Source organism: Phoxinus phoxinus (assembly GCF_949152265.1).
Source record: "Phoxinus phoxinus genome assembly, chromosome: 6".
NCBI lineage: Eukaryota > Metazoa > Chordata > Actinopteri > Cypriniformes > Leuciscidae > Phoxinus > Phoxinus phoxinus.
The window spans coordinates 18,716,387-18,735,881 of record NC_136881.1 but is presented as its reverse complement, the minus strand read 5'-3'; the positions used below and the strand labels follow the sequence as shown (position 1 = coordinate 18,735,881).

Here is a 19,495-nt window from a genome sequence, read left to right as displayed (position 1 = left end):
AGCGATTTGAATTATGAGGACACATCCATGTCGTGGCCTAAAACCTGAATACATACCACAGTGGGTGTAACTTTGGGTCCTCATAATGTAGGTCAGGGATAGGCAAGTTGGGTCCTAGAGAGCCACTGTCCTGTAGAGTTTGGCTCCAATCCTGAAAAAACCCTCACCTGCCTGTAGCCTTAGTAATCCTGAAGACATTGATTAGCTTGTTCAGGCGTGTTTGATTAGTTTTGGAGCTAAACTCTGAAGGACAGCGAACTTGTCTACCCCTGATATAGGTCAAACCACAACACACACACACACGCACGCACACACACACGCACGCACACACACACACACACACAAACACACACACACACACACACACACACACACACACACACACACACACACACACACACACACACGCACGCACGCACGCACGCACGCACACACAGATTTAATGGAACCAAGCAAGCAGTACATTTCACTTAGTTTATTTTGACTAAGAACAGTTCAACACAAAGCCCAAGCCCTAACACTCGATGATTGAGTCTACCCTTTCATTTATCAGGTTAAGCCTTTCTGCCTCATTTCCTTCTCCCCTGCAACCTCATTTCAGGGCACAACTAAGTTATGCCTCTCAGTCCCCTCCTCCATCCCCCAACAACCTTCTCAGCTCTCTATCCCTCCCTTCCGACCTCTAATGTAGCAGCCAAACCAATTTGCCCAAAGCTTGAAGCAGCCATCTCCTGAGAATCCTTTTTTTTTCTCTGCAGAGGAGGAGAGAGGTATGGCTCTTAATGTGTCTTTTCCTAAGAATGTTAATCATCTTTAGGATTTGATGGCCCTTTCAGTTCCTGCCAAGTGTGCACATTTGTGAAATGAGTTGTAATACTCTATTTCAAAGTGAAAGAGAGTCACATTAGATGATGAGGTGCTTTGTTTTTGTCTTTATCTTTTCCTCTAATGTGCAGTGGGCAGCTAAAGATCAGATCACTTTCTCTATGTCAAGGCCATCATCACAATAGCTAAGAATGTTTAAACGCAAATGACAAAGTTTAGTCATAGTTTGGAGTGCTGAATTCTCTTAGCCTGACATCATGTCTCAATGTCACATGAAGAGAGGAGAGGAATGGGAAGATAGAATTAACCTTCACTCTCCCTAACCACAGTTGGCTTGTGTGAGACTGTAGACCGAATATTAGCACACCATGGGAATCTGGAGCCAGGCAAACACTCAGGGTCATCATCAATCAGCAAGTGAGGAAAACATAAGAAAATGAATGAATGAATGAATGAATTACTAAATTAATACATACATACAGTACATTCAAACAAAAATAAATAAATAAATAAATAAATAAATAATGATTGAGAGGTGTGTGTGTTTCCAGCAATCAATCACACTGCTTCTCTCCACCTGCTCACCCCTTACAAAAAATATGCAATCATTTACATCCATGTAACTCATGCTGAAGAAAAAAATTGTTATGTAACATGCAATGCTATTCAATTACAGACTTATTTTCTCCCTCTTTGCTACAGACAACAACATGAAATGTTGTGTACCTCCTGTAGTAATATTCGGCCACATCCCTGATACACTCTTTTTTATCATATTTGAATAATCAAGCCAATGTTTATTCAATTTAAAGGGGGGATGGATACTTGTTTGAGATACCTGAACTGGATGCAAGCCAATGTTTATTCATTTTAAACGGGAGGTGGATACTTGTTTGAGATACCTGAACTGGATGCAATTTATCAAACTGACTTCCTGCTCAGGGATGTCAAGAGCTCATTTAAAAGTCAGTGTGGAGTAGTCTTTTAACACTGAATTTAGATGCCACATTAGCATTTGTTATTTGAATTTTAAAGCCATCTATGTTCAGACTGATATTCTCCATTTTTTAAATTCATTCAAGTTTGTGATATATACATTTTAAATAGAATCTTGATAGATAAGTTGTTCAATGTGAGTTTATAAAGTAGTATTCTAGTAAATTATTATAATTATAATATACTATTATTTGTAAATTATTGTAAAACATTAAACTATATATATATATATATATTTTTAAAAAAATGATACAGATGATATGGTATTATTAGTATGTCAGCTTATTTGCAGGACTGCTCTGCCCCGGAGCCTTCTAGGGCTCCCCATTCCCCCAAACCTTTGCCATCTACACAACTGGTGCCTCACATTGGGGGAAAACAAATCTTCCCTCCACAGGCAGAAGGAAGTTATTGCAGCACATCAGTACTCTCTTTACTGTCCTCTGTCCTACAGTCACCAATGATGTTTACTAATGAACAAACATGTCTGGGAAAAAGTGTCACCCCTCAACAATTGTCATTTGTAATTTCCAGTAGAGTGGAACACACACACGCACGCACGCACGCACCCACCCATGCACTCACTCACTCACACACACACACACACACACACACACACACACACACACACACACACACACACACACACACACACACACACACACACACACACACACACACACACACACACACACACACACACACACACACACACACACACACACACACACATTAGTATGATTTACAGGTGAAACTTGAAAATATTCATTTAATTCACAGTAATTCAACTTAAAAGGTGAAACTAATATATTATATATACTCATTACATGAAGAGTGAGATATTTCAAGCCTTTATTTGTTATAATTTTGCTGATTATAGCTTACAGCTATGAAAACCTTTTCACAATATTCTCATTTTGAATTTGGGGTTTTCATAAGCTGTACCTAAGCCATAACCATCAAAATGATAAAAATAAAGGCTTGAAATATCCTACTTTGCATGTAAGGAGTCTATATAATTTATTAGTTTCATCTTTTAAGTTGAATGACTGAAATAAATTAACTTTTGCACGATTTTCTAATTTTCACCTGTTTTTATCATCGGGAACAAAAATGTCCCCACAAATTAAAGACTTTGGTATTGCCATCCTTGTTGGGATCCCTATATTGTATAGGGAATACCTGAACCACACACACACACACACACACACACACACACACACACACACACACACACACACACACACACACACACACACACACACACACACACACACACACACACACACACACACATTAACATTAACATGCCTTCAATCATTTGTTATCTAAATAAAACTGTCACTTGTGACCAGAGAGGGTGAGAAGAGACAGGTTCTTATCTATCCTTCCTCTGGAGTGAATTAGATGGATGAGGTCTATTTTTTCTCTCTTTAGAGTGCTTGACTGTCTAGAGGGCTCTTTCTGACAGGCACTGCTCCTCTGGCAACACAATAAGGATAGATGCTTTTGTCTCACTGCACAACGGTGAATGTTGGACTGGAGACGGATTAATAATTGAATGTGCATGTCTATCAAGCTTTTTTTCATATTTCTGTATTTTGATACAGATGTATATTCTTACTCTTTATGGACTTCCTTGAAGTGGAGAAGTTTTTTAAAGACTGCATGCATTGACCTACGTTATGAATATGTAAGAGGGTCACTAAATTAAACCAATTTGTGTGACTTTCTGCTGAATGATATTAGAAGTGAGTTTTATGTCACTAATGATATGGCTGACTTTCATAGCATCACATAATGCACTTTACTTGTAGAGCCAAAACAATTAGCTTTGGAAAGTCTACATTTGACTGAAGATCCTTTTTTTTTTTTTTTTTTTGCCCTCTAGCATAAATGTATTCTGGGACTGTTTATGGTAAATGTGTTAACTAGCAGTCGGAGAAACCTGCACCTCCTGATGCGATAATGAATGCAGTGGTTTGACAATCTGGAGCCTCTGCTAATGTATGCATGTCTACCTGTGTGTGACAGGTGAGCAAGTACAGGTAAACAGCACATTAATGCATTAAATACGTGTCTGCAGAAATGTACAATCAACACGTTCTTCCCGTTAATGCATAATTTGTTAACATCTTTTTTCAACTATTTGTCCCCCTCAAACTTGCAAGAATGAAGATGAAACAGGTTCCCCACATATAATAACTTTATGAAATGTAAACATTTAAGATTGAGGTCATGATATAGCTTTTTAGAATAAAAAACAATTGTATAGTAGAGTGAATTATAAATGTATTGTTTCAATATTGTTTTAAAAATATACATGTATCAAAACCACCTGTTTTAAGTTAACCAGTTATCATATTTATATCAGCATACATCAGTTTGATTTTAGTGGAAAATAAAAAGTGATTTGTCTCACCTATCTCTGCTCCGTCGGGAGGGGAAAGCAGCGTTGCATCCAGCCACAGTACACACATGCATCTCTTTTAGGTGCACATTCTTGTAGTGCAATTTAACACTGTATGAACTTTTAAAGCTCTTTTTGCAGACGTAGCAGATCTTGGGATCAGGACTAGCGCAGAGATCACCCTCAGGGGACTGGGAGGGGAACTTCGGTGGGCTTGTTCCATAGCTCATTGATGAGATGAAACTTTCATGTAAGGCAGCCATGCTGGCAGCAGCAGCAGCAGCAGCTGCCATACCCCCATTGTAAAGGCTATATTGACCCATGCAAAACATGTCATAAGTAGGATCATTGATCTCTTCTTTGATTTTGATAACAGGCTGGTGTTGTGAAGGTGGGGAATGCCTTTGTTCCTCCAAATCTTTCTGGAGGTGTCCCTCATCTTCTACCCCCTGGTATTCCTTGTCGAGATTTCTCTCTAGGGCAGGGTGATGTTCGTCAGTGTCCATCAGCTCATCCCGGTAGAACATCTTGGATTCAGATGTCTCTGACTCATTTTCAAAGTCACGCTCATGATCTTGGTCCTCAGAGGTAAAACTGTCAATACAGCGCAGGTCGCCATGGCTTCTACCACCATGACTCCCACCACACTCTTCTTGGTCAGGATGGAGCATGCCTCTAAGGGCTAGACTGGGACTCATATCATTCTGTGATGGAGACTGATGTCTGCTACCCCCACAATGATGACTGCTGCTGCTGCTGCTGTTATTGTTGTTGTTGCAGTTGCCATTGACATTATTATGGATGTTGGATGGCTGATGGGGGTGATGGTGACAGCTATCTTCATCATCATCATCTTTGTCATCATAATCATCTGCCACATCTATCACTTCTTTCTCTATCTTTACTGGCATACTGGATTTACGAGGCTTCTTTTTAGGCATTGGGTCGAGAGTCATGGAATCTTGGGTACTGGGAGTTGTGGGTAGGTGATGAGAAAATGTTGATGTTTCAGATGCATCCATGTTGTGGGAGCTAGCAGCTAACATCTGTTGCTGGTCCGTCAAAGATGTGCTGTTGATTGTGGTAGGCAAAATTGGACTGGTAGGCAGAGAGACTGGGGGACTAACTAGGTCAGCAGGAGAGAGCAATGTGCGATAAAAGGGTGGCACAGGTTGCACTGGCTGCACAGACTTCAGGGAAGGGAAGACAAGAGGGCTCTGCAGAGGTGAATGTATCATGGGGTCAAGAGGAGGGGTGGCAAAGCTTAGTGGTGGCCTCCCTGGGCTAGTTATATTGAAGCCACTTTTGGCACTTGATATAACAGGTGTGGCAGTCCCAGAACTGGAGCGAATGAGGTCCTTGTCCCGGTTGTTCCTCAGCATAGGCATATGTAGGCGAGGATTGGGATTAGCACTATGGCGATTACGACTTCGCAAAGAGCTGAAGACCATATTGCAGCCTTCAATAGTACAACGGTGCTTAATCTTCAGATGCACAGCATTGTAATGGATCTTTAGTGTGCCCTTATCATAGAAAGTCTTGCCACAGGAGTTGCAGCAAACACGACCCTTACGCGAGGTTGCACCCATTCGACGCATGCGATGCATTTTGGAAGAGAAAGAAGAGTGTGTAATGGTTTTTGATTGTTCATTCTTTTCAAAATGGTGATGGTGGTTGATCTGGTGGTTGTTCAGAGTGCTTGACTGCTGCTGTTGCTGCCCATGTTGCTGTGTTGGAGTATGTGGTTGCTGGGACTGCTGTGTAGATGGTGTTGGCGAAATGGGTGAAGCTCTGTTGGGTTCTATTTTAGGTTCAATGGGGTTGGGTAAGGTCCCCATTGCTCCTCGACTTGGGCTCTGACCACTACGAAACGGAGAGAGGGACACTTCAGATTCACTGGTCTCCACCTGCTCACTCTGATTGGGCAGATTTGGCTCTCGCATTCTGAGACCTGATTGCTCAATGTTCAGTCCATTTGGTGGCAGACCTAACATGGGGGCTGACACTGGGTTGATGTACTGGAAGGGCAGCAAGAAGGCCAGACTGTTTGGAATGTTCTCAAAATGGTGAATACTAGAGGGGCTGTTGTTCTCTAGGTGCGACAGAAGGCCAGGGCTACGTGTGCGATTGTTGCTTTCAATAAAAGTCCTGATGCCAGAGTCAGTCTTCGATGAGGGCACTGTAATTGCCTGACCCTCCTTTTCCTGGATGGCCATCAATTCCACAATAGACTTGGTTTCACCAAAGCGCAGAAACTGTTGTAGAGTGATGATCTCCTCTTCCCGGGACATTATAGTCCATCTGTCCAGAACCTTGCCTGCAGCATCCTAGAGGCCACATCAGAGAAAAGATTAAAAACTAAACAAATACTTTTTTTTTCTTCTGAATATTATCTGATAAGATAGAGGTGATGGGGAGGGTAAGGATAAGGCCTCTATACACTTTTCTTTTCTTTCTTAAAACAACCATGCAAATGTAGTAATTAGCTGCACACTAAAGGTAACTCATGCAAAGCTTAACAGTCTTCAGCCAACAAATAAAATTCATTTATTAGGGAGTCCCTCTGAAACTGCAGAGAGGACATCAATTTATTTGATGTAAGACAATGAACAAAACTTCTCAGAAAGATACAACTCTTGCTGCCTTTCCCACAATTACATTACCCACTGATTATTGCTGTTGACAGACAGTAAAGAACATAAGGAGATTTAATTTAGGGAGTAATAATAAAAAAATATTATTATTATTATTATTAGTAGTAGTAGTAGTAGTAGTATTTAAATTTATTTGGTATATCTCTATTTTTAATATTGTGTCAAATATAGTTTTACAATATGTCAGTTTCTCAAAAAGGTTCATAACTTTACAATAATAAATAAGTCAATTTTTTTAAAATAATAATGTCTGTGGCTGCAATGTTGGACATAAAAAATAAACAGCTCATGTTTATTTAACCATGTCTTTGAAGAAGCCTTGGAGGTGACAGCAATCGTGCATTCAATATATTAACCAGGATGCAGACTTAGTATTAACTGAGCTTTATGCTAATAGGAGTTTAGAGGGTGCATATGTCTCATAGATTAAATATTAATGAAGTCATACTTTCTCAAGAAGATTTTGTCAACTACAGAATATGTTTCACTTACATACAATTTGCCTTCAGGCACACAAGTATGAAATTATGTGAATCTCAACATTTCTTAAACTGACCTTTGTTTTATTTTATTTTATTTTTATCTTTTATTTATTTATTTATTTATGTTTTTTGCTGTTTATTTTTTGCACAGCCAGACCATTGGATCTGGGAAGTTTCCATCTTGAGAGAGCAGTATTGCTCCAGGAGGAGAAATAAGCACCACTTCCAAGGAGCTTATTCTTCGGCCAGCGTTCTAAGTAATGGTATTATTAACCACTGAAAAATAAAACAGTTTGAGCTTTGCACACTTGCCCACTGCCAGACGCTGAGACCTGGCAAGAGATTCTGGGAATGGAATCTTGGCAGGATCTTTTAGCATTGTGGTCAGGCTTGTAACTTTGAAACATAAAATACAGTATGTGACTTTGTTTTCTGTTCCCTCTTTCTCATACCTGCATTATTTGACTCTGAAGTATGTCTCCTTACATTATATTATTGTGGTTCCTAAACCCGACTGAAGTTCGAAAACTGAACATCAACTGTTATATATTGCTTTATTACTGGTATTATCTTCATGTGAATAAGCAGGCTTTTTAAGTCATGTAAATTAACAGGCAAAACCTTTCATGGTCTATCTATAAACTGTCTATAAATGTTCATTGGCATTTGCCACAGAATGTGATGCCAAAAGTGTGGCACTCTGCCCTTGCTACCATGCAAGTTTATGAATGGCACTTCCAGTTTAAGGGGAGAGAAAATTAGTTTGCTCTTCTCATACATGATCCAGTTTACCATTGACACAGAATAAGGCAACATCAAGGGAGCAATGGCTGTTCTGATGACAATTAGAGATGACACAAGGCAAGGCTTTGTCTGCCCCAGCCTGCTAGGATCTATGAATGATAAATGGTTACTCTGGATTTTAAGAGCTGTAAAAATCAACAGCACAAAGCACAAAGGGCCTTTAAGGCACAGACAGATAATACATTTTTTAAGAGACTAAGAGAGTTAGAGAATGAGAGAAAGTGAGAAAAAAAGAAGATAGTAAGAGAAAGTGAGAGGTGGGAATACAGAATGGTTTCACAACATCATGGCCTCAGAATTTTAAGCAAGATAAATTCTTTAGAGACAGCACATCAATAGTCACTGGGGTATTTGTTGTTAAATATACATTAAAAACATTTTACTCTTTCATTCCGTGTTTGAGTATGAGTTTAGCCTGGAGGTAAGACTTTTTAAATTTCAGCCTCAACAATATTATTTTATATGGCACAGTATTTTGAACTCCTGTATTTCAATTTGATGTAAGTAAAGGGAAAACAAGTAAATTATGAATAAAAATGCTTTTAAAAAAAATACTGTGGAATGTTTGAGCAATTCTCTCATTCTGTTCTTTCTGTCTATAGTCTTACTTCTGGACATGTATTACCTTCCTTCAGTCTTTAACACACACACACACACATGCACACGCGCACGCACGCACTCACGGCTCACTGGCTGCCTCGACAGGAGACAGGGCTAACCCGAATGGGAGTCACTCGAAGTGACAACGAAAGGGAAATACCTTTAACTGTACTTTAACTCTTTCCAGTTTAAAAACATTTTATTCTAGCTTCATGCATTCTTTTTTTTAGCAACACATCCTTTTTTATCAACATTTTTTTTAAAAACCTGAGAAAATCAAATTTGTGTCAAAGAATACTTCAAGATGAGGTTCAGAACTATGATCAAAACACAGACGGAGTATACATTGAGTCCAACATACAAATTAGATTGAAAGTATACTCTCTTATTTCTAGTTTGAAAGAAGTATACTAATGGTATACTTAAATAAACGTATTTTTCGTAAGGGAAGAGCAGCCAGGATACATTGATAATTGATGATATTTTCAAATAGTGCCATTTGCATTTGTAAGTTGAGCAAGGAATGACCTTTGACTGTTTGGACCACTGCCACTCTTTAACACTGTGTTTTTCAAACAAATCTGACGTGGCCAAGTATCACTTATGAGTTTTTTTTGTTTTTGTTTTTTCTAATTTTTCAATCAGAGAAACCTGATTGACCTCGTGACCTAACAGTCTGAGCGTATCTCGTGTTATTCTGAGATTGCACAGAATAACAGTTCTTTATTCTGTGTAATCTCATTGGTCAAAAAAATCCTAAAGCAAGACATTGGACTGGAATGTTTACCAAATGCAGTTGTTCAGAAATAATGGGACCAATCAGCTGTCACGATACAGGTCGCAGGCTGCACGATTTGGAGGGCCACTATAAGACGGACTATGCAAACACACCCAAAGACATTTCCAGAGATGCCTATATCTAAGTTAGCCAATATGGCCACACTCAAACACACAGAAAAAGCCCAAGATTGGGCGATAAGGGGGCTGTTGATTGGAGTTCTGCTTGGAGAAAAAACATGTGCTTTTGGTCAGATTTACAGTATGACCCTTTCATTATTATGATAGCTTTTTTCACATACCTGTATCCTTTTGAGTATTACATTCTTGATTCATGAAATATTATCCTAGACTGAGACTAAAACTAAAGGCAGTGAAGAGGAGGCTACATTTAGATTGACTGTTAGTATGATAAAATATTAGTATGTCAGCCCACAAATCAGCCTTAGGTCCTTAGCCAACTCCCCTGCATTAGTCAGGTAACAAACCTGCCATTAGAAGCACTTTTACACCAAGGCACTCATCTCCCAATTAGCTTAATGTGGCTTCTATCTATGCATTCTGCAGATTTGCCATACTCAAATGAAATCTCATTAGAACCGTCCCCCACGCCCTCCAACGCTGTGATGGATTACACTGTCATTACACATCCCTGACTCCTTTGCATAATGTGGCTGAACATTGTTTGTGAGGTTAAAGACAATTAGTTAATAATTATAGCGTTAAGTCACAGGTCTCATCTATCCATGGTGCAGTCGGCAAATGCTGCAAATGTGTCAACTGTGATGGCTGTATTTATCTCGCTGCTTCTGGTGTCACTTACTGCAACCCAATAATGATGCTGGAGGCTTGAGCTTTGTAAATGGTCTCTGAGGACAGGCAAAATATGGCCAAATATCCATGCCAATGTTATCAGCATAAAAAAAGTAAGTTATGCAGATATCATTTTAACATTCCCCCAGTTTTGTGTTAAAGGCAGGAAATTAAGCCACTGAGTACAGTCCTTTTAGCAATCATCACTTATCATAGGCATGGGATCATTAAGCTCTAAGAAAATATATACTACATGGGCACTGAGTAAGAAAAGGTAAATACACAGACTGGACCTATGCACAGCCAGTTGCTTTTCTTTGATACTAGAAATATTTTAATTGATTAAATACAATTTTAATATAAAAAAAATATTGTTTGATAAAATATTCCAATATCACATTTTAAACATTTGTTTCTTTCTATCTAATATAGACCTGGCATTTCTAAAACATCTAATTCACCATGGACAATTGGTCTGGGAACCACATTGATTCAGTGACTCCCAGTGGACACAACAAGAATTCGCTATTGATCAAGGGGTAGCTATCATATCCCAGAAGAAGAAGAAAACTTCCATCCCCTGTGTTCACTACTTCAAGGGAGGTTAAGCAGAGGTTTCCCTGTGATCTTAGAAGGTCTTGAACCCATGAATTGCTCAGTATTCTACTTTCTGACCTTTTTATTTTAAGCAATGAATAATTGAGTAGGGAAGTGGCAAAAAGGGGGGAAAGGCTCAGTCAAAGCCCAGTGCCTGGAGCCATGACATCAGAGGGAGAGCTCATAAGAGTCTTGTGTAACTCTCATTGGTCAAATAGTGCCTTATGATTATCATAGAGCTCTCTATTCTTAGATGGCCAAATGTGGACAAGCAATGTTTTTTTTTTTTTTTTTTTTTTTTTTTTTTTTATCAAACCACATTTTAATTGTGCTAATATGTCTAAAAATGCATGGTATTAGGGAGTTGTTTGGCTCAGCCATCCAATAATACATATTGTTTATCTGACATTGTGCTGAAATGTCAGATGAGCAATCTCAGTTGAGAAATCTTCTACATTAAATAAATGCAGAAGAAAAATACATCCAGATTTCCTGGCTAAACGATAATCCTAAATGACTGCTCTTGATCTCTGGGGAAAGTTGGTATACACTGACCAAGCTGGAGAAAACCTTAATGTCCAAATAAGGTGTTGCCTATTATACACGTACACACATGGCCCACTGTGAACCACTTTTTTTTATAATTTGGAACAGAGCTACTCTAATTGCATTGCCTAACATTTTCTCAATGCAGAACACATCCAATGTAGACCAAAATCATGATGATTTTGCATGTCCAGACATATTGATAAATGCTATTTAAACAGTCTACCTCATACAAGTGTGACAGAGTACCTTTGGTACTGTATTTCATGTGTAGAAAAAAAAAGCCTATCTGTGGAATGTGAGCTTAAAAGGGAGTATAAATTGGTAATTGTGGTTTTATCATTTGAATGAACCTGTTACAATTCAAGTGTTCTGCATCATTGTCATTTTGACTGTTACTCATGTCACTGTGATGTGGGGCAACACTCAAGTGTAGAGGGACTGAGGGAAAATAATAGAGGATTTATGAGATCTCCTTCTGTCAGGGAATATAATGGATTTTCTGATATGGGAAGCAGATGTTAGGTGGACAACATGGAGTTCTGTGTAAGGGGAACAGTGGGAGTGCGTGAGAAATGTCCCGTCCGTGGGTCTTTGGTGCAACTGTGTCTTTTTTTTTTTTTTGTTCTTTAGGATATCACATTTTCTTTCAATCACTCCAGTGATTGCTTGCTAATGCTTGAAAAAGGTCTGACATTTGCTTCTTGGCTGTCGTGTCTTGTATCAGTGTGATACTGGGAGGTGTTTTACATTACTGTTATCATTTAGAGTAATGCTTACACCTCTTACTCAAAAGCTATTATATTTTTGTTGATATAAAAAAGAAGTCAAAGAGAAACCTTCAAAAGATTAGCTGAATGAGTCCAGATGAAAACATGGACAGACGATATGTATGTGTTCACCTTACTTCTTGCTTTAAACCAAATCTACGCCTCTTTCGTTGCAAGTCAATCAAAACAATTTTATATCTCCTCTCTGATCCTAATTTGACTGTGAAGTAAGCCACATGTTTTACATTTTGTGGATTAATAATATATCCCTCTCTCTCTCTCTTTCTCTCTCTTTCTCTCTCTCTCTCTCTCTCTCACTCTCTCTCTCTCTCTCTCTCTCTCTCTCTCTCTCTCTCTCTCTCTCACACACACACACACACACACACACACACACACACACACACACACACCGACTATTAGAGAGGTTATGTACAAACTGGCGCTGCCACAGCACATGCAGGCGCAGAGAATAAGCTAATGGACTCTTTGCCTAATGTGATAAGAGCCATTATTGACATGCTGCCAGGAAGATGCAAGGCCATTAGCTTAGAGGTGGCTTTTTCCTTCTCTTGTCTGCTTCAGACTTTCATAGCTGTGACTGTCACCAACAGCATTATTTACTGCTGACACACATACAAACTCAAAAGCATTTAAGAATGAATGGAAGTAATGTGGATGGGCCAGCGGTTCAGCTAAACAGACCCATTAAACATCCCATCTAGGTATATGTCAGTAATGTACCTAAGTAGATCTCTGGAAGGATGGATATTACCACCAGTGCTGTGTGGGTAGGCATCACAAGAATAACAAGAAGTTGTATTAGGGTTTTGGGAAGACATAGGTCTAGAATTAGGCCAATCTATTGTTGCTGACATTATTACACTGTAATTACTTTCAGTGAAAATAAACATCATTAACATCATCCATTGCTTCATCTGACTGTCTTCACTACATGCCAGCCAGCACAGAAACCCAGTTGTTCAAACCCTGTACACCTCAACCACAAAACAATAAAGGACCGTTTACACCAAGATTGACAACTGTAGCTCTAAGATATACAATAATATAGCTGTAAGCAGCGATTTGGGGCCAAGCAGTGAAGGCAAAGCAAGCACAGCAAAATACAGCAAGCATGTCATATGTCACAGGGAACAATAAGAGGGACTGCAATATGCATCTCTAAATCACACAAATGCAAAAGGTTTTGTATAGAAAAGCAACACAGGCCTGTATTTTATGCTCAGAATACTGAGAGCCCAGAATCGAAGTCTGAGGTTGTGACACACGGTATTCGAACCTGCAACCTTCTGTTCAGGTTCTCACTGCTACACAGTGTGCATTGTAGAGTACACACATCTGCAGTGATCCTGAGGAGAACTTTCAGTGTGAGAATGAGCACACAAAAACTACTTTTGGGTACACATTGTTAACTTCACATTGTCATAACTAAAATAAAAAGGTGTCTCAAAATTCTGTTCTGAATTAATAATTTCTGTGCAGATCAGTCCAGTAGTCATCTGAGCCAATTTTGGTAAGAATTGGGAAAAATCGAGTAGAAAAAAATGAATATAGTATTGAATATATTGAATATTGAATATAGTACTACTGTAATAGACGGATTCTAACACCGTATCTACACGGACATGAGAGGTGCGATGCGACAAAAGACAATAGAATTATAATCAGTGATGTTGTCTTCACTGGATGCAGCCAGACAAATCCCGGACTGTAAATTTATGCCTATTTATGATGTACTCCAAGCACCCACGATACTTCTAATAGGAAGGAACAGTTGCTTTGTCGTGTCCACTGTCCAGTGCAGACAGCTTCCAGCTGTTGTGGCACGGCGCAATGCGAGTAGATGCAAAGTGGTACTTACTAGCGCTTATCCTGGATGCCACAACCTATATTAAAAAAATAAGATTACGTTCGCTTGCACAATCTCAATCGGGAAGATTGACTTTTCAAAGATTTCCAATGTTTGAGCTCCTGCGCGTACGTCAATATGCGACATGAAGCTCGTTCTCCAGACTGCCATGATTATACTTAGGACTGTTTGCCCAGGCTGTGGATTACAGGTAATAATGCTGTAAATAATGTTCAGTTGCTTGCACAGAACGATCATTTTGCTTCATAAGTACTCAATGAATTGTCAGTTGCCATGGGTATTAATTTAGTTTTGCCTGTATATGTTTTTTCAACCCTCAAAGTGATAGTAGCGGTTGACTTGCATTATATGAATCCCCAAGGACTATGGTTTAACCTAAAAATGTTCTTTACTGTTCTACTAATGAAAAAGGACATCTACATCTTGGATGGCCTTAGGGTGAGCAAATTTAATAGCAGATTTTCAGTTTTGGTGAACTATCCTTTAAGTCTTATTTTTGTGTTTTTGAGAAAGACTTCAGTTATGTTTGATATTTAAAAGAGTTTTTGTTATGTTGAAGTTCTTGAAACAGTGGTGATGCTGCATGTATTAAGACTAAGGGCCCTATCATAGACCTGGTGCAATGTGGCGCCAGGCGAGACGCAAGTGTTTTTTGCTAGTTTCAGCCCGACGCAGTTATCATTTTCACATCCTGCACCACGTTGTTTTAAAAGCAAATGCCTTTGTGCCCCTTTGTAATTTCCATGGACCTGCTGGTCTGCAAACGAAGTGTGTTCAGGCGCATTGTTGGCATGTTCCTATTTTGAGGCAACTGAAATATCACCTGCGTTCACAGGATCTTTTTTTTTTTGACAGTCCCTAAAGCCCGCACTGACTTTGGCAAAAAGGCTTTTAATTTTGCAGCAGCATCTGCATGGAATCAGCTTCAGAATGAACTGCAGTTGAAGGAGTTGGTCCCAAGGCTTTTTAAAGGACCTTGCAGAAAGTCTTTCTGTCATTGTTTTTAAATTGATTTAGTATCCCGTTTTTTTATGATGACATTGTTGTTTGAATATTATTAGTGAAAGTGTGCCTACGTATTTACCTGTAAGTGTCTCTTTATCTATTTGAAACCCCGCTGCTGCCACTTGCCAGGACACTCTTGTAAATGTTTTTTATAAATAAAGGTTTGAATGAATGAAGGAAAAATAGGCTACGCTATTGACCAACAAAAAAAGCAATGGTGCAATATTATTATTTTTGTTTTTATTTAAAGGGCGCATTAGTAATATGCGCTTATAGGCGGGTGCATATAGACGCACCGACCATTTTTAGTACAAGTGGATTTGGACTAAGTCCACTTGTGCGGTGTGCTTTAGACCATTCACTTAGATCGTTAAAAAAGAGCCCATTATGTTGGTTTATATTATGCAATAGCTGTAATAATGCAGTGCAATAATAAGTAATTTCAGACTTGCGTCTGAAATTACTATATATATATATATATATAGGGTTTATATATGAAAATGTAATACCATGCAAATATAAATATACAGTGTTATGCATTGGCCTAAGCTGCACAGCACTCAGCTACCACATATTCAGTTTCTGTTGTCCCAGGGGTTTCTGGGATATGGAGTCACTGAAGCACACAGTCTTGCCTGACAATCAAAGTGAAAAGTCATGCCAAGGTGCATAAAGGGGAGTGCCCACATCCGGAGGGAGTTGACACACTACATCACAGAGCTGCAGCCACTGTACTCAAGAGCTATTAAGCACGAGTCATTCTCTCTACACCCCTCCCTTGTTTCCCTTTCAAGAGTCCCTCTGGTCAGAGGCAGATACAAATGGCTGTTTGCTGTACAACTCCCATAACATATTTGTATCAGCTCCTGCCTTCACTAACAGCATGTAAAACAAAAAGAGACAGGCCACTCTTATTCACAAATGGTTCCAACTGAGATGGAAGGTTGCAAAGTAAAGGAGTGCCATTACAACATCCTCCTCCATCTATATGTGCACCTTTCTTCCCCTCCATATGTGTCCCTTTCTTGACACTTTTCACAATTGTTTATGTTTTTTTTTTTTCAATACCTAGAAGAACTATACATTTTCAAAACTCTTCAGATATAACAGCAGATCAAAACTCTTCAGATATAACAGCAGAGTCTGTGGACTAAACTGTGTATTTTTCTCATTACTTTTTGGTTGCATAATGCATTCACTACTTTTATTAATTCAATAATTAAATTTATGTCCAAAACATAATAGTAAAAAATATATATAAACATCTCTTTTTTAAACATAAGTATCTCTTTTTTATTATTCATATGCCCTCATAATCTTTCATCAAAATAACTTCCCCTCACTCTTGCTGCGACATCTCTTCTCTTCTCTGATGATGTGTTTATCGGTGCGAGGACAGGACAACCTGTCACTAACATGAGATCACTGCAATAGCAAACCACAGTGATCCAATGATCCAATCAATTCCCAATGGACAAAATCAAATCCGGCTCTATTTTTTTTTCTTGTTCAAGAAGCCGTTTCACAAATATACATCACAATAGGGATGAAAAGACTATCACAATTTCTGTTTCATGTCGACTTTAAGGACGTGGCCAAAAAAAGAAGGCATTGCTTGACTAGCATTGTTGTTTCCATTTCTATGTTCATCTCTATGTTTACAGTTGACATATAGCATGAAATATGTTTAATTTTTTGCATGTTGAACCTCTGTAATACAAAACAAAAAACAGTATATTGAAAATAGTATATTGACGTTAATCTAAATAAAAACTGAAATAATAAACAAATACAAAAAGGTGTTAGAGGCCATTCACACAGAGCACGACTTTGCGTCCAGAAATGTGAGTTGAAGCCCTTAGGAATGTTTTTTTTTTTAAAGCGCAGCACAAAACACAAGGGTCTCAAGATGCACTTTTGAGACGTGATGCAATGAAGCTTCATTTACCAAGAACAATTCCTTGTCCGTGCAAGCACACTTGGCAATAAAGCTCTTTCTGATTCTAAATAAGGGAGATAGCCAACAGAAATAACCAAACAGAAAAATAGGAAGATACAGATTTGGACATAATTTGTGGCGAGCAAGACGAGACCGGTGTCGCGCAGGTGTCGCTCATCAGCAATCACGCTACCGGCCTCACGCCGTTCTCCCACGGCCCTCTGCCTCGTCCTGCTCGCCACAATCATCATCATCATATTTTCTATATTGGCTATAAAAAGGGAGACATGTATGTTATGTCTTTGGGATTTTAGTGCATTTTGGTGTCAAGCTGCACCAAGCTGCGTTGTCTGATGTGTCAAGCTGCATGTTGAAAAATACTGTGTATAACTGTGATACCTTAACGCAAGAAAACAGTATTTTGTTCTGATTGTACACTCTCTGAAACCACAGAAACACACTTTCTTTTGCCATGTCTTCCTATCTCACAGACTCATCATTTTTTAAAGAATAAATTCAAAGGGAATAGACAATCAGCAAGGGTAGAATAGGCATGCTGGAAGTCTTTTTGAAATATATGACATTTATGAGAGAAATACACGGAATACAGGAATAAGCAAACTTGCAGCATCTTTGTTCATCATTTATTCTGGCCAAGACAAAATTATTAGAGTCAAAATGAATGGCTATCAGGGGTTTTACTGAAAGTACTGTTAGCATGCACTCATCTGATAAGGATGTCATCCATATGGCTGGAAGAGAGAAAGACAGTGTGATCATCAGGATGTCAGAGCTGCTAACTGTCACCAGCTGGGTTGAAGACCGAATGCTCCCAGTCACAATAGAGGAGGTCTCTCTCACACCTTGGCTTGTCTGTTAGGATAACAGTGCCTGTATGTCTCTATGGCATTTTGAATCAGAGACATATTTCTCACCTCTAATTAGTGTGCAAAGCTCCTTGGGGCAATCAGCGCAAGGTTAATTGGAGCTAGCCGGAAACACCCTGGCGAGAAGCAGTGTAGTGCTGTCTCTCATCATAGACTGTCACCCAAAGGGAGCTCCCCTGAGCACTGCACATGCACCAAAGCCCTTCCTTTATCTCTCATAATAAAAGATCAGAGAGAAACAGTCACTGCAACGTACAACAGCACAGCTCTCTCTCTCTTTATCTTCCACATCGTCCCTCCCTCTCTCATTTCCAGCTTCTCACCCTGTTACATGTGTGCAATATATGAATGTGATCGCATGTTCTCCCCACCGTAGAAATGCTGCCCAAGTCTGACATGCTTAAAACAGCTCCGTTTCATTTTCTGGGAAAAGTTTCCGTTTCATACTCTGTCATTTGCCCTCTTTCACTAAGAAATAATTGCCACATCGATAAACTTATGTATATTTTGGGAGAGAAAGGAAAGAGTATCCACCTGGCAGCGCAGTACTGTATGTGTCCTCCCAGCCTGATCTCATGAAAATGCGTCTCTAGCACGCATTGTGTTTATCGTGCATTTGATATGCACTTTATTGCATGTTATGCACACGCACACCACTAAACCTACCCTTAACCTACCCATGCGTATCCTATGCACATAAAAACTAATTTTTGCATAAAAATTGCACGATAAACACAAGCGTGCTATAGAGACGCATTTAGTGTGACCGGGTTGGTCCTCCTGCCCTCATATGAGGGACAAAGGCTGAACACTCTTTTCCCTTTATTCATTTAATTAGTTTTTTTGTTGTTGTTTATAATTGTGATATGTATATCTATAATACGAAGAAAGAAAGTGTTGCATTAGTAAATTAAAAATTGATTGTCTGTTAATACACTATTAATAATTATATGCAAACAGTGCATGATCACGGTTACGAAATACTTTATAGACTTTTGTACTCTCTAAACCTTGGTCATGGCAAAATGTATATTCTTACAAATGTATTAACAATGTAAAATAACTACTTAAATATGTTAACTATTTACTAATATACAGAAATAAAAAAATAAATAAATGAGTCTTAGGCCAACTCAAATCTGTTTCCCATGACACACACTCCTGTGTGTTACTCTGACCTAAGAGATGCATCTTGAGAGGTAGCTAATTTTACTGTCACATGCTGCTGGAGTTTGCAGTAGTTGATATATATGTATATTTTTACAGCCAGAATCAGTTGGCTTGTTAACCATTTTACATGTAAGTTTAAAATATTCTAGCTGACCCCTCCAGAGTGAATTTTATTACGGTGACCTTTATTTTAGAATGTATCACCTTATTACTTTTATTACTGTATAAACCGTTATAATGATCATGGTAGATCTCTAACGCGCGATGGGCACAGTGTTAGCTTTCAACATGTAAATTCATCCACTTCTCCCGAAATACATGAAAGTAAGTGG

General features: G+C 38.9%; 1 protein-coding gene across 6 annotated transcripts in view; it reads right to left on the bottom strand.

Annotated features, from left to right (window-relative positions):
• bnc2 (basonuclin zinc finger protein 2) overlaps positions 1-19,495 on the bottom strand; it is a gene marked incomplete at its 3' end in the record, with an annotated part of 217,272 nt that overhangs the window by 11,780 nt on the left and 185,997 nt on the right. For 5 of the 6 annotated variants that reach the window (XM_079615968.1, XM_079615964.1, XM_079615967.1 and 2 more), the window contains exon 5: positions 4,244-6,558. In XM_079615968.1, the coding sequence (XP_079472094.1) occupies positions 4,244-6,558 (2,315 nt within the window). Of the gene's footprint in view, positions 1-4,239; positions 6,559-19,495 lie in introns of those variants that run through there. The other variant, XM_079615969.1, reaches the window with a different exon arrangement.